Source organism: Geotrypetes seraphini, chromosome 14 (genome assembly GCF_902459505.1).
Source record: "Geotrypetes seraphini chromosome 14, aGeoSer1.1, whole genome shotgun sequence".
Lineage (NCBI taxonomy): Eukaryota > Metazoa > Chordata > Amphibia > Gymnophiona > Dermophiidae > Geotrypetes > Geotrypetes seraphini.
The window spans coordinates 29,853,832-29,878,928 of record NC_047097.1 but is presented as its reverse complement, the minus strand read 5'-3'; the positions used below and the strand labels follow the sequence as shown (position 1 = coordinate 29,878,928).

The 25,097-nt window shown below is 43.0% G+C and overlaps 1 protein-coding gene across 4 annotated transcripts in view; it reads left to right on the top strand.

Moving 5' to 3' along the window:
- The window catches only part of FANCI (FA complementation group I), a 134,526-nt gene that overhangs the window by 102,225 nt on the left and 7,204 nt on the right, over positions 1-25,097 (top strand). For all 4 annotated transcript variants that reach the window (XM_033921059.1, XM_033921057.1, XM_033921058.1 and 1 more), the window contains 10 exons: positions 259-375; positions 4,937-4,988; positions 7,769-7,896; positions 9,659-9,727; positions 10,123-10,216; positions 17,945-18,129; positions 20,456-20,512; positions 20,597-20,656; positions 22,516-22,581; positions 24,808-24,903. In XM_033921059.1, the coding sequence (XP_033776950.1) occupies positions 259-375; positions 4,937-4,988; positions 7,769-7,896; positions 9,659-9,727; positions 10,123-10,216; positions 17,945-18,129; positions 20,456-20,512; positions 20,597-20,656; positions 22,516-22,581; positions 24,808-24,903 (924 nt within the window). The remainder of the gene's footprint in view (positions 1-258; positions 376-4,936; positions 4,989-7,768; positions 7,897-9,658; positions 9,728-10,122; positions 10,217-17,944; positions 18,130-20,455; positions 20,513-20,596; positions 20,657-22,515; positions 22,582-24,807; positions 24,904-25,097) is intronic.

Sequence of the window (25,097 nt, the reverse complement as noted above, 5' to 3'; positions counted from 1 at the left end):
TAATGTTTAAGTGTATGTGCTCCCCTCAATGTAGGGTTGTTCTTATTGCAATCCGCTCTGAATCTGAATTGAAAAATAGTGGACTATAAGACTACTGACTAGATTAATGTGCAGATCTTCATCTCTGCTGTTTTCAATTTATTTATATTTCTTGGTGACCCTTCCAGCATTTGAGGATGTGTTTCTTCAATGGCTCGGCTTCAGTTTTTTGTACTGCAGTAATTCTGCTAATTAATCCTGTTTGTGTCTGGTTTTCAGCGGTCTCTCGGTAACCAGCTCAGGAGTGAAGAAGACAACTTCAATAGCAAAGAAGCTCTTTTGCTTGTGAATATCCTGTCTACCTTGTCTAGGATGCTAGAAGCATCATCACAACAGGTACATGGCAAAGCTGCTTCATACTGGATACACAGAGAATGAGAATTTTTGTACATGACTACTAAAAATGAGAAGGAAAGAAGAGCCACCATTAAAAAAAATGAAAGGGAAGGAGAAAATATCATACAATTTGATTTGTTCTTATCCAGGATGTTCAATTTCCAGTTAAGTGGGCATGGGAGTGATTTGCTATTTACACGCCCGTGTCTAACTATCTTTTTAACTAGTCATCAGCATTGCAGGGAGATAGAATAGGAAGAAAAATATTTTTAAAAGAAACCTTCCGCTATTGATGCCTAAAAACTTGGCGGTTAGGTACATCTAGAACCAACAGAAGACCTTTCTGCCATGAGGTCTTAGCCTAGAAAAGACAGTCTATACATTTTGATCCTGATTCACATTTGAGCCCTACAATTGCCTACTTTCCTTTATAGCAGTGGATCTTAAATCTGAGGGACTGGCAGTAAGTCAGGATATCCCTAATGAATATGCATGAGTGGTGTGCAAATTTCTCTCATGCGTATTCATTAACGCTTGACTATTGATGAACTCTTATGAATGGGCTTGGCTATCGATAACTGCTATGAAAGCAATATAGCTACAAGGAAATTTTGCATGAACATCGGATGAACTATGATAAACTTGTATTTTAGCCCGTTACATTAACGGGTGCTAGAAGTCTGGTCTGCTCTCGTAGTCCCTTGCTGCCGCCTCCCCCCTTCCCTTTCCTTGGTCCCGACTCCAAACCTGCTGACTCCAGCAGCGTCTGCAGCACTGTACACACGCTGCTTCGGGGCCTTCTATGGGGCTGCAAGGCGAAGAACTTACTTTTAGCAGAGCAGGGAGTCCTTCTGGCGAGTGTAGTTAGGTGCGGTAAGGCTGGGGACCCGTGCATGTGCACTCCTGCCACCACGGACCTACATCTGATTGACTTCTTTGATTGGGTGACCAGTCATCTGGATGCCGGTGAGTCCCTTGACGTGATATATTTGGACTTCAGCAAAGCTTTTGATAGCGTCCCACACCGCAGGCTGTTGAACAAACTAAAATCAATGGGATTAGGGGATACATTCACTACATGGGTAAAGGATTGGCTAGATGGTAGGCTTCAAAGGGTGATGGTAAACGGTACCCCCTCCAAAACGTCAGCAGTGATGAGTGGAGTACCTCAGGGCTCCGTCTTAGGGCCGATTCTATTCAATTTATTCATAGGAGATCTGACCCAAGGACTTAGAGGAAAAGTATCACTGTTTGCCGACGATGCCAAACTATGCAACATAGTTGGCAAAAGCAGTGTGCCTGACTTTATGACGCAGGACCTAAGACAGCTCGAACAGTGGTCATCAACTTGGCAGCTAGGCTTCAATGCTAAAAAATGTAAAATAATGCATCTAGGCAAAAAAAATCCACACAGAACTTATACACTAAATGGTGAAACCTTGTCCAGGACCACGATGGAACGTGATTTAGGAGTGATCATTAGCGACGATATGAAGGCTGCCAATCAAGTAGAGAAGGCTTCATCCAAGGCAAGACAAATGATGGGCTGTATCCGTAGGGGTTTTGTCAGCAGAAAACCTGAAGTAATAATGCCACTGTACAGATCCATGGTGAGACCTCATCTCGAGTATTGTGTTCAATTCTGGAGACCACACTACCGAAAAGATGTGTTGAGAATTGAGTCGGTTCAGCGAATGGCTACCAGGATGGTTTTGGGGCTCAGGGATCACACGTATGAAGAAAGGTTAAAAAAACTGCGGATGTACTCATTGGAGGAGCGAAGACAGAGAGGAGACATGATTGAAACCTTTAAGTATATTACTGGGCGTATAGTGGTGAAAGATGATATCTTCAGTCTCACGGGGCCCTCGGTAACCAGAGGACACTCGCTGAAAATCAGGGGAGGGAAATTTCAGGGTGATGCTAGGAAGTACTTCTTCACCGAAAGGGTGGTCGATCATTGGAACGAGCTGCCTCAGCGGGTGATTGAGGCCAGCAGCGTGTTAGATTTCAAGAGGAAATGGGATATTCATGTGGGATCTCTAGGAGAGTAAGAATCAGGGAGTGGGTCACTGGTATGGGCAGACTCGATGGGCTATGGCCCTTTTCTGCCGTCAGTTTCTATGTTTCTATGTTTCTATCTCACGGAACAGGGAAAATGGAACACGCAGGTGGGAGTGCGCATGCGCGGCTAGGGTTTTATTATATAGGATGCCATTGGCTAATGCTGGTGTTTTTTAGTGGCAACTGGCAATGAATTATGTAAATGTTTCTTAATGTTATGGGGAAAGGGAAGGGCTTCCAATGTGATATTTGTTGTTTGAAGTATTTAAGATTATTTAATCAAGTTTATAATGCAAAATGAGAAAAAATAAATAAGTTTCTATTACAATTTTAGTGGCTTCTTTGTTTGTGATAGATATAATTAATTTACTAGTTTATATAGTTTATTTACTAGTTATTTGTTACCAGAATTTACTAGTTATTTGTCCCACTTATTGTGTAATGCATATTCATTAGGAATATCTTGAAAACCCGACTAGCTCAGAGTCCCAGAGGACAGGTTTTAAGAACCACTACTTTATAAAATATCCTCTAAATAGGCTCCCCTTTATAGAATTACCCTCATAGAGAATATCTACACATTTACATCTTTGGAGTAGGTGGAAATTTGTGTACGAATTCATGCTTCACTATTTCATTATAGGAGGCAATTTCATAAAGGCACATAGGTGCCTTTTTAAATTCTCTGGGGTCAATATTTAAAGCAATTAAACTGGCCAGAAACCACTAATTTTAAGCAGCACTTAACTGGTTAGCACCAAACTAAAATCAGCTCTTAAGGGGGTGTTCCAGGGTGGAGTTGGCCAGTTAAATACCTATTTTCAGCCTTTATCTGGCCAAGGTAATTGTCTTTCTTTAGCGTCCCTCTAGACCGGTACAGACAGATGGGTTTACACTTCTCTGCCAGCAGGTAGAGACTGCGAACAACTGAATTCTGGCAATAGTACAAGTGGGCTGTGCAGTCCCCCTAGAATTAGTCTGTTCTCAATCTCCAGCAGGTGGAGGTAGTAAGTCTGGTTTTGCCATTTCTAGCCTAACCTTTGCCAGACTGAGGCAGGGGCCCGAGGGGGTCCCTTTGTTGGCCTTGGGGATACCACATTTGGACATCCGAGTCCCTCCCCTCCTTCCACCATTTCCCCTTTACTTTTTGTTAGTGGTGCTTCAGGTGTTAGCTCCTTGGGCATTGACTACAGCTTAGAGAGCCAGTGGGGTCTGCTCTCCTTTTAGTTTAACACCCCCCCCCCCATAAAAAGGCTTCGGGGATCCTTTTTTGGCAGCGCTTTCTTCTTGATTGATATTCAGAGCTCCCACCTCAGTTGGAGAGGCAGGACCAGGTAGCACAGCCCTCTTCATTGGGGGTAGAGTACGTGTCCCTCCCAGCTCTGGGCTTTTCTCCTGACTTTGTGCTGGCCATGTTTAGGGCCTATTGCATGCATTTGGCTGGAAATCCTCCCCCCATCCTCTTGCTGACTGTTGGTACTGCGGGGACCTTGAGCCCCCCTTGGGACATCATGCTTCTCCTCCTCCTAAGCGCCATGAGGATTTTCCCTTAGATGATCCCCAAGCACCACGAGCAGAGGACCTCTTCTAGAGATAGCCAGAACTCCCCTCCACCAAGCGCAGCAGCCGCTGGCAAAATCCATGAGCCACTGAGGTGTCAGTATCTGTGACTCAGGGATGCTACTGCTGCCTGCAAAGCTTGGCAAAAGGGAGCTCCGGCCACCTTCAGAGGAAGTCCTCAGCTGACATAGCTTGGGGGTCTTCACCAGCTGAGTATTTATATTTTATATTTACATTAGAGGCTCTGGTAGAAACCCGTTTACAAAGTATGTATTGTTCCCAATTAATATTTCCAAATTAATAGTGTCTTTGCTTATTTTTAAAAGGTCCTCTACCAGAGCCTTTAATTCAATAGCATAATTAAATGAAATAAGTACTTCTGAAGTTTATGGGGACGGGCAGTGACGGATTTGATTCCAGCAGGGACGGGTTTGATTCTACCGGGGATGAGTTTGATTTCTGTCCCCGTGCAACTCTCTACTACACAGTCCACTTGTACCATTGCCAGAATTCAGTTGTTCTCAGTTTCCATCTGCTGGCAGAAGAGCGTCAACCCATCCGTTTGTGCTGGTCTAGAGGGACTAAAAGAAATAAAATTAGCAGGTAAGATCTAATTCTCTAAAATCTGCTCTTTTGGGGGTGTGTTCCAGGATGGAGTTGACCAGTTAAATATCTATATTCAGCCTTTAACCGGACAAGGTAACTGTCTTTATATAGTAACCCCTTAACCAGCTATGCATTTGCCGGCACTGGAAACACAGAAATTCAGTGCTGTTACCCAGACATGGCCTGGCATTGAATTTCCAGGTTTGATACTGGCAATGGTCAACAAAATGCTGAGCACTGCAGGCTGAATATCGAGCCCTCGAGTCTTATTTGATGAAAAGGTACTAGCAGAAATATGTTCATCATAAAGACTGTTCTGTTTCTTCCCTAGTTTGTGCAGATGTTGTCCTGGACTATGAAGATTTGTAAGGAGAGCAGCATTGGTGAGCTTGATTTGCAGCTTTTCTAGTTCCTTCCCCAGACAGATATTCAAAGACCCCAGGAGACTTCTAGTTATGAATTAAATTTCTGGTTTAGATATGACTGGTTTGACCCCAGGGCTCCTTCAGTAGTTGAACCATTAAATGTATAGGGAAGGGGTGAAGTGCTCACAGTGAGCTGAATAAGGTTGCTAGCCTCAAGAATCCAGATTTAAGGGGAAATGACACATGAAGGAAGCGGTGGGGCCTTTGGATGACCGTGGAATAAAGGGAGTACTAAAGGAAGACAAAGCCATTGCTGACAAACTGAACACAAATATAATGTGGGCTGGAGTGAGCAATATAATGAAGGGAATAGACTTAGTAGATAAAGACAGGTTGTTCACCCTCTCCAAGGTAGAGAGAACAAGAGGGTACTCTCTAAAGTTAAAAGGGGATAAATTCCGTACAAACGTAAGGAAGTTCTTCTTCACCCAGAGAGTAGTAAAAATCTGGAATGCTCTTCCGGAAGCTGTTATAGGGGAAAGCACCCTCCAGGGATTCAAGACAAGGTTAGACAAGTTCCTGCTGAACCGGAACGTACGCAGGTAAAGCTAGACTCAATCAGGGCACTGGTCTTTGACCTAAGGGCCACCGCGTGAGTGGACTGCTGGGCACGATGGACCACTGGTCTGACCCAGCAGCGGCAATTCTTATGTTCTCAGTTCCTGAATCTGCTTTCAGTGTTAGGGGAGCAGCTAATATTTAAACCATGATCTGTCTAACAAATTTGGGCAGGATTCTCTAAAGTCACCATGCTAAACCATCATTAAATGCATGTATTTTACCACCCGATTATCAAAACGACCCACTGTGGTCTTTTCCATGCTTTCTAGTAGCCTCTGATTATACTATGCAAATGTAGTACAATGAGTTCATTAATATTAAAACTGTAGTATATCGAGGTCATTAAAATTAAAATGAGCTGTCCGGGCGATTCTCCAAAAGGGCAGGTATTTACTGGCATATAATTTGCATGCTAATGTGCTGAGAATCGCCTGTAAAACAAAAATCGCTCCCACCACAATATTTTTTTTACTGTGGAGCTTAGAGAATCTGGTGCTTAGACTTTTAGCAGTTAAAGCTGATTTTCAGAACAATCTTCAAGCTACTGTCTACTGTTTTTATAGTTCAGTTTTTTCTTACAAACTGTACTGTGAACATAAGAATAGCCTTACTGGGTCAGACCAATAGTCCATCAAGCCCAGTAGCCCATTCTCACTAGTACCTGGCCAAAACCCAAGGAGTAGCAATATTCCATGCTACCGATCCAGCGCAAGCAGTGGCTTCCCCCATGTGCTTCACTTTCTTGTTGAAAGTGCATTGGAATTGCTTATGATAGGGCTGCATATTTAATACATTAACGCACATTAAACAACCCCTTGCCTCCTCAGATTCGTTCCGCCACCTGCTGCCCCCGCCACAGTCCTAGTGATTAAAGCAGAGCACTGCTGGCTGGCTCCAGTCTCTTGCAGTGTCTTTAATCTCTACTATACTGGAACAGGAAGTTACATCAGCTGTTCCGGTGTAGCAGGGACTGAAGAGATTGTGAGGCTGTGGAGCTGGCGAGCCTGCTGGCAGTGCTTTGCTTTAGAAACATGATGGCAGATAAAGGCCAAATGGCCCATCTAGTCTGCCCATCCACAGCAACCATTATCTCTTTCTCTGTCTGAGAGATCCCATGTGCCCATCCCAGGCCCTCTTGAATTCAGACACAGTCTCTGTTTCTACCACCTCTTCTGGAAGACTGTTCGCTAGGGAGGGAAGGAAAGAGAGTGACCTTGGAGGAAGGAAGGAGAGATGCCTAACCACAGAGGGGAGAGGGAGGATAGTGAGAGATACCCAACGAGGGAGGGCAGAGAGGATCACAGGAAGATTTGCTGGGAGAATGAGGTGCAGATGGGGATGGGTGGGTAGGGTGATGTTTGAGAGGGCCAGATTTTGGAATAGAGATGGAAAAAACATGGGAGATGGTGACAGAAGAGGGAAGGAAAGAAATGGTGAGCACAGAGTGGTGGGGGAAGTAAAGAGAAGGAACTAAGGAAAGGAAAGGAAGGGAAGGGAGATGATGGTGCTGATGAATGGCAGAGAAGAGATGGAAACTAGACAGATTTGAAAAGGAGGAAGAAAGTTGATTGTGAAAGATGGATATAGGGCAGGAAGTAAAGAGGAAAGTAAAAGAAAGAATTAATAGTGCTATAGAAATAATTAGTAGTAGAAATAGACAGAGCAGGGAAGCATAATCAAAGATGCGGAATAAGATGATTAGAAAGGTAAGATAAATGATTTTATTTTTAGTTTAGTAAAGGGAATAATGGGATTTGATATACCACCTTTCTGTGGGACAACTGAATTGAAATGTGTCAATTTTGGAAAATTTACGTCTGCTATGTCTATAATGCACCATACAGGAGGAAAAGTGAGGAGGTGCTTTATGCGATTAAAAATTTTAATTGCAATTAATCATGTGATTACATATTTTAATCGATTTACAGCCGTATGATATGATATAGTCATTCTCAGTATGTGCTATTCAAGAAATACTAATCAGGAAACAATTCCTAATTTGCCAGAACAAGCTCATGAAACCTGTCCAATATATAGGTACTTGTTTTCATGGCCTTGCAGTTGACATTAAGATCTCCAGCTACTCCTACAGTGCCACCATTATTAATGGAAGTAGAGTTTCATAGAAACATTATTCTATCATCTTAAAGCTTTCTATTGCTTCTTTCTTTCTCTAGAAGATACCCAGTTCTGTAAAGGGATAATGAACCTGCTTTTCAGTCTGCATACACTGTTCAAGAGTCCAGTGAGCCTGCTGCGAGAGCTTTCTCAGGACATGCATGGGCACCTGGGAGACATTGACCAGGTCGGTTGATACAGCCACACTCCTGTCCTATACAGTCATAGCTTTAGAGAGAGACACAGATACTGAGATCAAAATAAGTTGGATTATAACCTAGTTATTTTTAAAAAGTTTGCATGATCGTATCAAAGTTATAATTATGGTCCCCATCAATGTCTATAGTTTTGGAATTCATGTAATATTTAATTAATCATTGAAACAATTCATGCCAGTCCTGGAATTTACTGTGATGGTGCACAATATTCTCATTGAGGATACCTGATTCCTGACCCAGCTGTGTTTTGACACCCTCCAAACCTGCTTTGGGAATACAGAACCCCTTTAGTAGCTTCAAGCTCCATCATGAAGAACAGTCTCCTTACTGCCTCTCATAATTAATGTTCACTGTTCCTAAGAGCATCCATGATAAGATGCCCAATGTTTTAAAAATAGATTCTCTAATTTATGTAAGCATATCCAGGCACTGAATTATCAGACTAAGTTTCTGAAAATGTAGGAACTGATATTCAAAGGGACTGGAATGAAACCTGGATCTATAAACAGACTGGAATTTTTAACTTGCTTTATTCCATTTTCTTGGGTTTCTTTAATTTCTGCTCTCTGTTTTACTTCCTTTATTTTTATTTCTGCTTGATATTGCATTTATATTTATTTTGTTAGATTTACTACTCTACCCATATTACCTCATCTTCTTCTGGGTCCCTTGTTAACAATGTTTTAAGTTCCTTGGGGGGGGGGGGGTCTTCTTCCTTTTTTCCTCTTTCTATTTATCTTCATTTAATTGATGTTTTTCTCTAAGACATTTTAGTTAGATTTGTGAGTCCTTTGGGGCAATGAGGATAGCTACAATACATGTAAAGCAGATTTAGTTCTGTGAATGTAACCTGTTCAGAGCTCTTAGGGGAGGATGGGATATAAATCTAAATAAATAAATAAGACCTGCTGACTGCGGCATTATCTTGGTAATGCTATTAAAAATCCAGATATACCATATTTTCCCATATATAGGCCGCAGAAAATGCCACGTTTTGTTTTACACCTGCTAGATAAGCCACCCCATGTTACTAGTGGCGGCTTATCTAGATTAGCTGAACTTTTTAAAAAATCATTCCCCCCACCTCCGTCTGTTTTTTTAATCCCCCTTAAATACCTCCACGGCTGCCGGCTGCCTCCTCCAATCTCGTGGCCAGCGGTGCAGGGCAGGAGCAATATTTTGGCTCCGGGCCGCTTCCTGACTGGCTGCTGTCAGTTCTTGCGCCATTTTCTGACTTTAGCCACATCTACAGTGGTGTTAGGTGCTGTAAAGAGCCTCTATAGGTGTGATTCTGGTGCTGTTGTTTTAGGTGCCGTGAAATTTGTCTTAAAAGCTTTTTTAAATGGCATTTTTTTAAGTGCCAGTAGGCCGCCTAATTTAAGGTGCCATTTATAGAATATAGGTCATAGTTCTTAGTGCTTACTAAGTAAAGTTACTTCTGGGAAAATTCTGTGCAAAAGTATTAATTCTTTACACAATATTTTAACATTTTATTTGCTTTATATTTGTTAAAATGGCACAATATAAATCCTATCTTTGTGTAATTAATTTAAAATCATTGTTTTGAGGTGGGATTGTGGTTGTTTATAGACCTTAGCTGCTTGGCTTTTGTGTTCATAAGTTGTGGAAACTAAGAAAATGTGCTTGCATTGCAAACCCAGACCACACTTCATGGCAGAGAAGGATTTTGCTGTGTTGATTTTGATTAGAATATCTTATATTTGTCTTCAGGATATAGAAGTGGAGAAGCCATTCCATTTTGCAATTGTAAACCCGAAGACAGCAGCACCTACTGTCTGTGTGAGTGTCTTAATACTACAAGTAGGCTGGTTACAAAGTAAAATATTTTAACAATTTCCACAACAAAATGGCACTATGTACTTTATTGACCCTAAGTGAGTAAGGCGACAGGCCTTCAGGATAAACTGTGGAATAAGGAAACCACAATACGTGTTCTTTATCTTGCATTGTATATGTACCTATTCTTTCAGAGGGTAAATTTTGATTCCATGAACCACAAGCGTTAGAGAATCCATGCAGTGTTGTTAAAATTCCTCATGCTGATGGCCAAAGGGCTGACTTACAAGTATGTACAAGGAGTAAGATAGGGCCCAAACTGGTTCTTGTCTGCCATACCTGCTTTTAATCCTTTGGTAGCATGGACTTAAGCTGATTCTTTGGTATTTGATTTTCAGTTGATGGTTTTATGTCAGATCACAAAAATCGTAGACGAGGTGGACTGGCTGATTACTAAACTGAAGGGTCTGTTGGGATCTGAGAAAACACCAGGTAAGAGGAAGCCAATTGTTCTGTTTCCACCTTTACTGCCTCTCCCTCACCAAAAGCTGATACTGAAGAGTACAAGAAAATTTGACAATATGAATTTGGATTTGGATCTAACTTATCTCTCTCTCAATATTTGCAGTGCTATCAGGTTCATTTTTTTTTAACTTACATAAGAATATAAGAATTGCTGCTGCAGGGTCCATCATGCCCAGCAGCCCGCTCATGTGGCGGCCCCTAGGTAAAAGACCAGTGCCCTAGATACTTTTGGATAAAACTGTCCTTTTCAGGACTAAACTAATGGCAGTCTCTCTCCCTACCCACTGTTTTTGCCCTTAAGTGTGCTTTATTTTAAATATTGTAGTTCTTCCCTTTTCCCTATTTGTGTGTAGTTAACCTTTTAGTCTCAGTCAATGTTTTTTTTTATATTAATACTAATTTGTTTTGTTATTTTTAAAGATTTCCTTTTTATTGCTGTACACCGCCTAGAAATTTGTATAAGCGGTATAACAAACTTGATCTCTTTCTTGAGATCTCCCTTTTTTTTTCCTTCCCCCTACCCTACCTTCTGTTTTTGCCTTGTGTCTTTTCTATCCAATTTTATAGTTCTCCCTTCCTATCCTTTTGTTCAAGTATGTTATTATGTCAATTTTTCATGAGGGCATTCGGAAAAATTAAGAGGGGACAGATTCAGAACCAATGCTAGGAAGTTGTTCTTCACCCAAAGGGTGGTAGACAACTGGAATGCACTTCCAGAGGGTGTGATAGGACAGAGTATGCTATTGGGTTTCAAGAAGGAAAAGGGGATTGAAGGGTATAGATAGAGGATTATTATACAGGTCCTGGACCTGATGGGCCGCCGCTATTCTTAAACTATATTTTGTTAATAAAAATGCACTGTTTTGTGGGCAACAGTTATATATCTTCCCAGATGTCTCTAAACAGACACAGTACAGGAGGAAACAGATCCTGCAACTTAAGACTCGTGTCTTGGCTGTGGGAGCTTTATTTTTTTCTAAAGTTTCCATGTAAATGTTTAGTGACTTATCAGAATAATAAGTACATTTTTGTTGATCCAGCTCAATTAGAAATATTTATTCAAGACAAACCTAAATTAGATACATTGCCTGTAACTAATGCAGAGGTTGAGAATGAGTGAGCCATTTAGAACAGTTTTGCCTGACATGAGAGGATTATGATTTACTTTTTCTTTTTTTTTCCCAATTGTGTGACCCCTCCAGGAGATAATCAGCCCTAATAATGTAAACTTGATAAATACTTTTAAGCTTGATATACATTTTTATCTTGTACTTTTTTTTTTTAATTGCTTGAAGTTGTCATATGTTGTATCTGTCTGAAGCCATGCATGATTTTTTACGAGCTTTGGCTAAGTCTATGGTCTTGGGGGTAGCTACTATATGAACGTTGAGACTCTGTGATTAGTTGGCAGAGTCTGGCTCGAAGTCTAAGTTCAGTCAATTTCTCTTTAAAGGTTCCTTTCTCTTTGGAGAGGAACTGGATAAGCTGGTTCAGAGTTTAGGTGACTCTAATGTCCCTCGTTTGCCGGAGGACAAACCTAGGCAGTCTGGTAGAGGAGGTTTGGGCTGGGTATGATTGCTGGAGTTCTGCCATTATCGTCTTGGTAGTGTGTTGGCTTCCTTTTCTTCCTTCAGAGGTCATTTTTTTCCAGCAGATGCAGTCCTTTTGTAGTGCTTGCTGGGGAGGCCAGAATTCTTCCAGCCTCTCCTCCTCTTCTCATCCAGTACAATGACGGTGTTTGGGTCCTTCCCTTTGGTTCTGGTAGGAGCCAGGTTAAGAGACTTTACCACGGTGGACCAAGATTACAGCAAATCAGTGGGTCTTGGAGGTGATCTGCAACAGGTAAACTTTCAATTTTGACCGTCCTTTTCCAGATCTTTTTCTCACATAAGAACATAAGAATTGCTGCTGTTGGGTCAGACCAGTGGTCTATCGTGCCCTGCAGTCCACTCACTCGGTGGCCCCTAGGGCAAAGACCAGTGCTCTAAATGAGCCCAGCCTCACCTGCGTACTTTCCAGTTGAGCAGGAACTTGTCCAACTTTGTCTTGAATCCCTGGAGGGTGTTTTCCCCTACGACAGACTCCGGAAGAGCGTTCCAGTTTTCTACCACTCTGTGGGTGAAGAAGAACTTCCTTATGTTCGTACGGAATCTATCCCTTTTCAACTTTAGAGAGTGCCCTCTCGTTCTCCCTTCCTTGGAGAGGGTGAACAACTTGTCTTTATTTACTAAGTCTATTCCTTTCAGTATTTTGAATGTTTCAATCATGTCCCCTCTCAATCTCCTCTTTTCGAGGGAGAAGAGGCCCAGTTTCTCTAATCTCTCGCAGTACGGCAACTCCTCCAGCCCCTTAACCATTTTAGTTGCTTGTCTCTGGACCCTTTCGAGTAGTACCATGTTCTTCTTCTTGTATGGCGACCACTGCTGGACGCAGTACTCCAGGTGAGGGTGCACCATAGCCCTGTACAGCGGCATGATAACCTTCTCCGATCTGTTCGTGATCCCCCTTCTTTATCATTCCTAGCATTTTGTTCGCCCTTTTCGCCCTCTCCTTGTTGATTTGTCTGGAAGAAATGGGTGTTTCGTCAGACTCTACAGAGGTTGATGAACTTCAAGGCAGTGATTCCGGTGCCTCCCCAGGAGATACTCTATTTACTTTGTGGTTCCCAAGAAGGAGGGATCTTTTCGTCCCATTCTGGATCTCACGGGTGAACCGGGAGCTTCGGGTGCCTTCCTTTCATATGGAGACCCTCAGGTCCGTAGTTCTCGCTGTGCAAGCGGGGGAATTTATTTATTTATTTTTATGGCCTGTCCTACCCAGGAGCCCAAAATGGGTTACAGCAATACATTCACAGTGTTTTGGAGGTACAGGATTAAAGGTACATTCACATTATACTGGCAGGTGGACTAAGGGAAAGGAGTTGCATTCACAGTATAATGTAGCAAAGCATCAGGTATATTCACAGTATATTGGGGAGGTGGAGTGGGGTTACAAAGGTACATTTACTCTAGGCTGGGGGCTTTAGGTTTAGATTGGCACAAGTTAGTTGTATCTTTGTAAGTGCTGCAGGCATATGAGGCCGCATTTACAATAACTTGGAGGCATTCGACTAAATTATGTTTGACAAATGCTTGGGTCAGGGCCTATAGAGATGTGTTCACCTTGTATTGGAGGCATTTGGTTGTAATATTTTTGTCATATACGTATTTTCACCCATATACCACGCACCCGTGTAAAACGCGCACACGGGTATAGCGCGCGGGGAACACAAATTTATGTAAAAAAATTTAATATAGCGCGCACACGCGTATACCGCGCATGCTAAAACCTCCTCCCGCCTACTCCGAACCGGCATTCTCCCCCTCGCTCGCTTACCCGCGTTTTACAACTTTTTTTTTTCAATCCGATCCGTCACCCCCCCTGCGAACCGGCAACCTCCCCCCCCGCTCACGTCACCCCCCCTCCCCCGCGATCCTACATCCCCCCCAGCACCGCAAAACATCTTTTACCCGATTGGGCACCGGTACCAGCACCAGCACCAATGCATAGGATGTGCCAGTGCCAGAAGATCCTCCCTCGTTGGTTTGGGCTGGGCTGGGCGGTGCGGTGCGGGAGAGATCCTCCTCCTTCCTGCGCCGGGCTGGATTAGGCTTTGAGCATTTGCGCAAATGCTCAAAGGCTTCTGGTCTCGCTCTCTCCGAGATAATCTTGGAGAGAGTGAGACCAGAAGGCTTTGAGCATGCACAAATGCTCAAAGCCTAGTCCAGCCCGGTGCAAGAAGGAAGATCTGCACCGCACCGCCCAGCCCAGCCCAGCCCAAACCAACGAGGGAGGATCTTTGGGCACTGGCACGTCCTGTGCATTGGTGCTGGTGCCCAATCGGGTAAGAGATATTTTGCGGTGCCCGGGGGGGATGTAGGATCACGGGGGGGGGGGAGGATGCCGGTTCGCAGGGGGGATGCCGATCGGATTGAAAAAAAAAGTTGTAAAACGTGCTCACACGTATAACGCGCACGGTTTGTAAAATCGTGTATAACGCGCGCGTTATATGCGTGAAAATACGGTAATCAGATCAGTAGTAATGGTGACAGCAGTATATTCACAACTAAACTGGATACATGGGGGCTGGTGGAAAGGTACCCGTAGTGATCAATACCTCACCATCAGCAAAGAGTTTTAGATGATCAGTTTTGTTTATATACCATTGGGGCCTGGTGTCTAAGGTTTTAAGGCAGGTATGCGCTGGTTTGAGAAAAATGGTTCTTATAGCTTTCCGGAAGGGTAGTAGGTCATCTATAACTCGAATGTCTGGGGGGAGCTGGTTCCACAGTTTTGTCACGCTTTGGGAGAAGGATAATTTCCAGGCGGTTTCAAGTTGGATGCATAGTTGGCGTTCCACTTGTAATCTGAGTGGTCTGGTTGGGTGATAGATAGGGAGTTTTTCCGATATATAATGAGGAGCCATGACGTGGAAGCACTTAAAGGCGATAGGAAAACGGGCCATCTTCAAACAATTGACCATGGGTAGCCAGTGTACTTCATTCAGTGCTAGGATAATGGGATCAAAAGAACTGAGATTTTTCAATAGCCTGACTGCGGCGTTCTGGACTCTTTGTAATCAATGTTGTTCTTTCACAGGGAGGCTGATGTACAAGCTGTTACAGTAGTCCCAAGCGAGAAAGCATAAAGGAGTATAGCAGTTGGGAGAAGTCTGCATCAGAAAAGTATCGCAGGAGATGCTTTAGTTGGTGTAGGTGGTAGAAAGATGAGGAGATCTGTTCTGAAACGTGAGGTTGGCATTTAGGATGATGCCTAGACTGCATACTTGGTCCTTGGGTATGAGAATGGTGTTAACCCAGGTGAGGGAGGGTCAAGAGGCTTTACAGGTCTCTTTATGGATCCATAATAATTCAGTTTTGGATGGGTTTAATTGGAGTTTATTTGATGTCATCCATGATTTGATCTTGTCTAGGCAGATTCTCAGCTTTTCGAGTTGGGTATTCTGTATTAATTCCAGCGGGATGTAGAGCTGGATATTGTCGGCAAACGAATGAATGTGGATTCCATGTCTTGAGGCAGTTTTGATAATTGGTTTAATGTAGAGGTTGAAGAACCATGGAGATAATGGTGCTCCATATTTTGGTGGTGATGGTGAGGACGCTTTGTTGTCTGATTGTCAGGAAGGACTTGAACCAGGATAGTGCAGTGTTGTTAATCCCGATCTCCATTAGTCTAGAGAATAGGGTGTTGTGATCCAGTGTGTGTCTCCTGAAGCCTGATTGTTTTGTGACCAGGATATCTTGGTTCTCTGTGAATATGGTTAGTTGGCTTAGGACTGTTTTTTCCAAGAATTGGACACTGGTCTATAGCTGCTAGGGTCAGATGGATCCAGTCTGACAGAAGCATATCTACATATTCCGATCCAAAAATCTGAGCAATGATTTTTTCGCTTTGCAATTTTGGGAAGTCATTATCAGTTCTGTGTGCTTCTGTTTGGCCTCTCCAAGACTCGACGTAACTTCTCAAAGATTATGGTGTTTGTGGCAGCAGCCTTGTGCAATGAGGGCTTTTTGGGTCATCCTTATCTGGATGACTGGTTGATTTAGGCGAAGTCTTTCCAGAAGAGCACATGAGTCACTAGGGTAGAAGAACAGCTCCAGTCGGGCTAGGTAGTCAACCTATCGAAAAGTTGGTTGACTCCGTCTCAACGCTTGTTATATCTTGGAGTTCTCTTAGACACCAGTCTGGGTAGAGTGTTCCTTCCTGAGGCATGGGTGCAGAAGTTAGTTGCAAATTCAGTCTGATGTGCTCTCATTGCCATCAAGCAAAGGAATTCCTTCAGGTCTTGGAATCGATGGCAGCTTTGCTGGAGGTTGTTCAGTGGACCAGAGCTCATATGCACTTCAATGTGCTTCTTCAGAGATGGTCTCCTCAGTCTCATGATTTGGACACGCCTGTTCCTCTACGAAGGCTAGCTCGCTGAAGCCTGTATTGGTGGCTGTAGTCACAACATCTGGTCCAAGGAGTGAGTCTGGATCAGCCCCAATGTTCTTCTAAAGGATGCTAGTCATCTCGTCAGGGAAGGCCAGTGTCTCGGTCATTCAATTCAGGGCAGTTGATCTCTGGAGGAGGCTTCTTGGCTGATTAACATTCTGGAAACCACAGCCATTCAGTTAGCATGTTCAGCCTTTCTATCTCTGATTAAGGGCAAGGCAGTCAGGGTCCTATCTGACAATGCCGTGGTGGTGGCTTATGTCAATCAACAGGGAGGAACTAAGAGTCAGTGGCTCAGGAGACGGTGCTCCTCCTGGACTAAACAGAGACTCGCCTGCTCAACCTCTCATATGGTGGGAGCAGACAACATCTAAGTGGATTTTCTCAGTCAGCTTGTGCTAGATCCTGGCAAGGGGTGTCTAGGAGTGGAGACCTTCAATCTGATTGTTCAGTTGTAGGGTCGGTTGATGATGGACCTCATGGCCACGCATTTCAACACCAAACCAAAGTGATTCTTCAGTCAGCGGAGGGATTTTCAGGCTGAGGGGTTGGATGATCTAGTGCAGTGTTGGTTGTCAGATGGTCTTCTGTGGGAAGTGTGTGGCACAGTGGTTAGAGCTAAAGTCTCGGGTGAAGTTGTGGGCAAGTCACTTAATGCCCCATTGGCCCAGGTACATTAGATAGAGTATAAGCCCACCAGGACAGATAGGGAAAAATGCTTTGAATACCTGAATGTAAACCACTTAGGCTATAAGTGGTATATAAATACCTAAATGTCTTTCCTCCATGGCCTCTGGTGGGCAGAGTTCTCATTCACATTGTGCGGCAAGCTAGCCACGTAGTTCTGGTGGCTCCGCATCGACCAAGGTATCCATAGTTCAGGGACCCGGTTTGCCTCCTTGTCGCAGAGCTCCTTCCTCTGCCCCTGTCAGACAACCTTCTGACTCAGGGTCCCATTCCCATCTTCAATCCGGTCCCTTTTGTCTTACGGCTTGGCTCTTGAAAGGGAATGCATAAACAGAAAACGATATTCAGATAAGGTGATCTCTTCTCTCTCTCGGGATCTCAACAGTTTTCAACTTCCCGTGCCTATGTGTGCATTTGGCACCTTTTTGAGGATTGGTGGTGTTTCCTCTTCACATGTCGTTACCTTGTATTCTGGATTTTTTTTTTTTTTTTTTGCAAGATGGCTTAGAGAGAGGCCTTGCCTGATCCTCCTTATGGGTTCAGGTTGTATCCTTGCCATCCTTTAGAAGTTTGGTGCAAGGTCGGTGGTTGTCTTCTCTTCCTGATATCATCCGTTTCTTAAGAGTAGTGAAGTTGCTTCGGCCGCTGATGTGTCCTTCGATGCCATCATGGGATCTCAATTTGGTCCTGTCGGTAAGATCTAATTTATCCTTTGTGTGTGGTTTTTTTCTTTACTTTTCAAAATAAGCAGTACTCGCTCATATGAGTGTTCAGTAAACTAGAGATACTACTTTTTGCTTAGTGAAACAGTTTAGGTATTAAACAGGTTTGATGGTAAAATTTGAGAATTTGACATTCTAAACATGCTTGTTTGAAACACAATCTAGAAAAGTCAAATATACAGAAGCATTTCTAAGTGTGGAACAGGAAGCTTCTGTCCTGCTGACAAGTCAATAGTGAACCAGCACTGCATGTTATAGCATTTCTTTAACTTGATCTACTCTCTTTTTATAGATGTCTCCACTCAAGCAGTGAACCAGAGAGAGCCAATAGAAAAGGCGGTATTCTTACAGCTGGGGACATTGTTGACTGCCTGCCATGAACTGGTGCAAACTGCTTTTCCAATTGGCAGTTGCATAGACGCTCTGATTAAGGAGCTAGCAAAGATATACACCATTCTGACATCGCTCATTAAATATGTGAGTATTCTCCAGTATCATCTGGAAAGGGAAAAATGCTAGGTTTTGAACACTATGGGAAGTATAAATATGCTCTGTAGTACGCTCTGACTACTGCTGCCTTATCTCATCAGCCTTGAAAGTACCATATTTTCACAAGTATAATGTGCACATTATTTATTTACATTTATATCCTGTTCTCCCCAAAGAGCTCAGAACGGGTTATATTTTACATTCACAGTGTTATAATATAGGATTTACATACAGTGTGTTGCAGTATATCTTCATATAGGATTACTCACTGATGCTGGTGAATGGTTGAGGGAATGACTAGGCAAAAAGATAGGTTTTTTACAGCTTTTCTAAAGAAGTCCTTTAAAGGCTCTAATATGAGGAGGTAGCCTATTCCAGAGGTTTGGTAAAAAATTGGAATAGGATTTTCAAGCTGTCTGGAATTGGAGGGAGTGTCCTGATGGTGTATATAGGCGTATTTCATCTTGGGAGCGTAGCGTTCTCTTTGGGGTATAGAGAGGAAGTATGTCACTATAACCCAAGCACAGTACCAGGTAGAGCTTTGGATTCTTTCCCAGAAATAGCTAAGAAGAAAAATTTAAAAAAATTTAAATTGAATCAGGTTGGGCAGACTGGATGGACCATTCGGGTCTTTATCTGCCGTCATCTATTATGTCTATGTCACTATGTCTGAGAAGTATTTGGGTGTCATGTTGTAGAGCGATTTATATGACAACACTAGGCCTTTGAAAACGCAGTGTTGCAGTAATCCAGGCGTGTAAAGACAAAGGCATAGAGTAGTTGGGTGAAGTCTTGTTCCGTGAAGTAGTTTCTTATCTTTCGGAGCTGGTGGAGGTAGGATGAAGAGACTACTTGTAAGATGTGTTTGCAGAGTGATAGGTTAGAGTCGAGAGTAAATATTTGGCTCTGTACAGTGATTCTATAAATAGCACCTGACTTCTAGACACAGTTGAGCACAATTGTCAATCATCCACTAGGCACCATTTATACAATTGTTTCTAGTGGAACCCAAACAGTCTTAATCCTGTAGGCCTCCTCAATGAACTCCTCGAGCTCCCTGACTTGTTCATCAATGTGTCTCTCTCTTATGAAGTCTTCAGCTGTCCTGATTGGGTCTTCTGCGATGTAAAGTCCTTACAGTTCCTGTATCCTGTCCTTCAGTTTTAAGATTATTCACAGCATCCTTCCTTCCCTAATCCCACTTTCTTTCAACTCCTCGTGCCCTGACTCCACCAGGACCGCCCATAAATTTAAACTATCCTTCCCCTTCCTACATGGTATTTTCCACGCAGGTAAACTGGGAAAATCACTTCTTTTCAAAATCACAGGTCTCTGGAATGACTTTACTATCCCACTGCGGAACCTGAGCTCCCTCCATTTATTCCGCAAGCAACTAAAAACCTGGCTCTTCTCTAACATGTAATTTCTTTTCCCTTACTTTTCCACTCGATTTATAAACTTATGTAAACCTTTTCCTACCCTTTCTCATTTTTAAGTTCTTGTAAACCGTGCCGAGCTCTACTTCCGTGGAGATGATGCGGTATATAAACTTAAGGTTTAGTTTAGTTGCCTAACTTCCTTCTTTAAGCTTTTCAGCTCCTGACACCGACCACATACAAATGACTTGCCTCCCCGAGGGGAGGTAATCATACATATGACAGACTGTGCAGAACACTGGAAAGCTCATCTTCTGGATTCCCTCTGCTTCCCCCTCTCTCTCTCCTGTTGGTGTCCTCTCTATTTGCTGCTGGTGTCCTCTCTCCGTCTTCTGTTGATGTCCTCTCTCTCTCTGTCTGTTGCTGGTGTCTGCTCTCTGTCTGCTGTTGGTGTCCTCTCTCTCTGTCTGCTGCTGGTGTCCTCTCTCTCTCTGCTGTTGGTGTCCTCTCTCTCTGTCTGCTGCTGGTGTCCTCTCTCTCTCTGCTGCTTGTGCAGTGACTCACCCCTTCTGATGGCCCTTTCGATGCGTGCCAAACAGCTGAGCGCCGTTGGCTCATCCCATTTTAAGGGGGAGCTCCGGATCAGTGCCTGGCTGACGTCAGAGGGGTGGGCGGAGCTATCTCTCGCCCCTGCCCCTCACTCTAGCCTGCCCTGCTTCTCTGTTCCTCTCCTCTTTCACCTCCCGATTCTTGTCTCCTCTTCGCCTGACTTTTCTCCTGCCTGCCTGCCCTGCTCATTGGGCTCCGACATTTCAAATTATACATTTTCTGTACTGCTGGATAGTGACTTAATGGTTGTATACATAGAAATAAGATAAACATGCAGTGTCTTTAAAAACATTTATAAATAGGTGTATATTGTCTTATTTTTTCCCCAGTATTTACAGGTTTACTCGAGTAATCTGGGGCAAATCCCTGCCAGGCTGGAAAAACTGGTGAGCAGATTAAATGACACCTACAAACTTCTAGTGTAATACAATCCTTTATTTTATCAGTAACAATTTGTTTGTTTTCGACAGGTTAAGCTTTCAGGTTCACATCTGACACCACAATGTTATGCCTTCATCACTTATGCACAGGTAGGAATAACAAAAGATCTTTTTATTATAGAAAACATTAATTCAGAAACAAGTTTTACCGAAGCCCTTTTTCCAGTACCCCCCCCCCCCCCACCACCACCAATTATTGCTCTTTTTTGTGTGTAACTGAAATTTCTCTTGCTTGATTATCTTGGTACCTTATAGACAGCATCTTGGAACTCTCCTTCTAGGTTTATATGTTTATTTTAAAGATAAAGAGCTCACTCTACTGAAGAAAGAGGGTCATACCAGAGCAGAAATATTACCTTATGTTTTCAAAGGCTGATTTACAACTTAGGCTTACTAGAACCTATACAGTATAGATATTCACGTGTGGTCTTGTTTTTCTTGACTACTATAATAGTGTACTGATTGGATTACCTAACTAACAAATGTCTCAGTTACAAATATTATATAATGTAACAACTAAGATGATCTTTGGTGGCTTTAAATGAGATAGGGTTATACAATATATGGGGGAAGGGACCCAGCACGAGACACGCTGGGTTTAACACCCCTGAGGTCGGACAGATCCCCAAACAGGATCTATCTAAGTTCTATCCGGCACAAAAGGGGAACCAGGAGTCCAGAAACAAAATTCCAGAAGGCTAAGAGGGGAGCCGAAATTAGTCTATCACCTGCTACTGGAGACTGAGGAAGACTGGATTAGTACAGAGGATGCCTTACTGATATACAAGTTTGATCTCAGTCTCCACCTGCTGGTAGCAGTGACGTATATAACCTATTCTTAAGGAACTATACCGGTCTATCAAGCGAATCAGAAAAACTTTTTGTGGTTTTATAAAACAGGGGAGGGGGGGTAAAAATGCATAAATACAATCTATTAGATATAGAAAATACTTGGTGTGTGTCTATTTATATATATAAAATCTATGAGTTGAAGCAACTCCTTTAAAGAACTTTATTTTTTTCTTTCATGGCAGCTGCAAAGCTTAACATGACTATCTTGTATAGCAAGATGGTTCCATTAAGACTGGCATTCAAATTTGAGACTGCGTTATAAACAGGGTAGGAGTAAAGCATGGGCAAGCTAGGCATGAGCATAAGGCTAAATGTTTAGGAGGGGGCCCCATTCGGGTGTTCCCAAGGCAGATATTTGCCCTGGTAAGTCAACTGCTGGCAGAAAGAAGAGCGTATGTGTGTGGAGATTGGGGCAGGAGGAGGAGTGAACTAGAGTCACCAGTTTTCCTTTGTAGTCAGAACCAAGCAAAGCTCAGCATGATTATTTGCCAAGGATCCACCAAATGGTTAATCCTACCTTGGTTATAAGTACAGGGATAAAGTGTGGTGCACCATATACTGTGCAGGTTTCTTATACCTTTGTTAAAGGAGAGATAATGGCAAAGCAGTTGTGATGAGCTTTGCTTTGGCAGTCGCTCACCAATAGATGTACCCTGTGCTTTTATACTGAAACACCATCCTACTCCTCTTCCTCAAAATGCAGAACTGTAATAATCTGACTGGGCCATAACCCTCAGGGTTGCATCTTGGCCACCTTGAAGTTATCCTCCTCCCTTGCCTGCCTCATTCATCCCTCTGTAAAATTGGAAATCCAGTGATGATTTTATTGGACATCCCTGTTGCATTTCCTCTATAGACTCATATGCAAATGCTACCTGCATTCATATAAGTGAGGGGCTGAATTCTGCCTTCAAGCATTGCCTTAGATTTCTCTCCATCCCTGTCCTGTTGCCACTAGTTCTGTCCCTATCCCATCCTTTATGAGTTGAAAGGGACAAGGACAGAACTCTAGTCTGTGATATTAACAATGATATTAAACAACTTGAATATTTTTCCTGGTTAAGTATGTGACTTTGTATTCTATCCAATTCCTTCAGAATATTCAGAGTGAAGAACTGAGCTTTTCAGGAGAAAAAAAGAAAAAGGAAAAATCAGCTGCCACGGTAACCGATACATACAGTAGCAGTCAGGACTGCTGGCATGTAACCAGTGAGCAAACCCAGCAAAAAGCCAGGGTCTGCTTTGCTGGTAAGGCCAGCTGCTGGACTGGGAGGAGGTCTGCACAGCATACACTGCACTTCTAGCACTGTTGCCGTACTACCTCCCGATTCCTTTCTTCAATCTCTCCTTATGCAGCCAGGCAGCCCTTAAGCATCTCATTCCCTACTCCCTTGGGCAGAAGTCTCATGATAAGTGTTTTGAGATCTCACTCCTAATACTGCAAAACTTGGCCCTGTAGCAGAAGAGCTGAGTGTTTTAGATGCTACCCGACTGCAAGGGGAGATTGGGGGTCTGGGGGAGTAAATGTAGTGGCATGCTCACCTTCTCCCAGAGTCCCAAACTTCAAAAAAGGTTTATCCCTTATTCCCTAGAAACACCTTCTCAGAGCAGACACCCCTCTTTCCTTGTTTCCTGATGCACATATCCTACTACCCCTCCTCCCCTGACATCTTACATTTATTTATTTAATTAGTTTTCTATCCTGTCCTCCCCAAAGAGCTCATACACAAGCCCCTATGTCCACATTTCAGCCACTTATCCCCCATGTATGCTCCTGCCCAGACAGGAACTCTGAAGACGACCCTCCTTCCTTGGGTAGCATGGTGTCATTGGGGGCCTTTCTTAATTTTTCCTAGGGGGTCCATTCAGTCCTAGTTGCAACATTGTATTTAACAGCAAGAATCTGAGGTATTTATTTTTATCTAATGGGGGGTCCCCTTCATTTTTTCAGTAATAGGGCAGTACTAGTGAAGAGGGTGATAATCTGGATGTTTCAAACCAGGCCTTCCAAACCCCACAAAAGCATTTAGCTGGTAAATGACAATTGTTTGAGTTGGTAAAGACACAAATTGTAGAAGGAAGGATATGTATGATGAGGGGGAGGGAGGCGACAGCCAGGAGCTGGCCAAGGTTTGGGCAAAGAATGGAGGGAAGGGATGTGGTGAATATGGTAAAAAGCTGATGGGTGTTGGAGGCAAGAGTTTATTAAATGGACAAAATGCTTGAATGCCTAAATGTAAACCACTTAGACAACCTCCATTGATAGGAAGTATATAAATAACTTAGAAAAATAAAATAAATTGATCTAATAATTTTGCTTAGCAACTGTAATAGAATGAAAGCAGATAAACAGGTTTATGAAATATATAACATAGGCACTGGAACAGGGGAAGCCCTCAGGTTCCACGGCATCCCCCAAATTTTCCTACTATTTTCTTACCACCTTCTCCAGATTGGTGACACTACAATTGACATAAGAAAAACCATCATGGCCGGTTGGCACAAGGCTTTGAGTATTTGTGCTTGATTTAGTCCTGCTGGCTTCCGCCCCCCTCTGAAACAGGAAGTTTGGAAGGAGTGGGAGCAGGAAGACCAGATGCAATGCCTCCTCTTATGCCAATTTAGCATTGCCATCCTGGGGGAGGTAAGAAATTAAACAGTATATGGGGGAGGTAGAAGAAAGTTGAGAGATGCTGGAGACCACAGGGGGCTGGAGGGAGAAGGAGAGATACTGGAGATCAAAGGAGGGGAGGGGTTGCAAAATGCTGGATGCAGTGAGGGAGATAAGGGAAATGGTGGGGTTGGGGGCAGAGCTTAGGCATTTTAGTTCTCTTGTATAATGTTTAGTATGGGAGGGGGATTTCAGCCAGAGACAATCTGTAGAATGTGTGCAGGAATGAAGAAAGCGAACTGTGGATGTGAGCAGAAGTTAGATGTGACGAGGGGCAAGAGTGTCCAAGGCAAGCAAGAACATAGTGTTACAAGAAGAAACTGCCTTGTCACCAGCACTGGAAGAGGTTCAAGGGCCAATAGTTTTGCTATTCCTAAAGGTGCTGCTGGTGACTGGACAAGACTAGGGAGGACAGTGTTTAAGAGTTAACAGTTTCCTATGATTAACAAAAGGAGAGAAGTCACAAAGAGAGCAGTCAGAAGGAGGGAAAGAATAGGCAATGGCCATCTTGGTGAATGGGAGCAATAGATCAAAGCTGCATCTCAAATGAGAAGGTTCTAGAATTTCCCAGTGACTAACTATTGTGATGCATTCACTGCTACTTCTTTATTACATAAGGCTATATAAGAGCATTCCATCTGTCTTCCATGCACCAATCTGCAGTAAATATGAAACCTGATTATGAAAGTTCTTTCCATTTTCCTATTTCCTTTTACAGGCCAAAGTGCTTCGTGAGATTAAGCCTATTCCCAACTTAATTTTTGCCATTGAACAGTATGAAAAATTCCTAATCCAGCTATCTAAGAAATCCAAGGTAACCTACATAATAATAATAACTTTTATTCTTATATACCACCCTACCATAAGTTCTAAGCGGTTTATATCCAAGAAGATTGTACATTGAGTGAAACATTTCAAAAGAGGATACATCCAATCTCATTTTATCCATTTATCAAATAAGTAGGTTTTTAACAACTTCCTAAAAGAATAATAGGTTTGGGCTTGTGT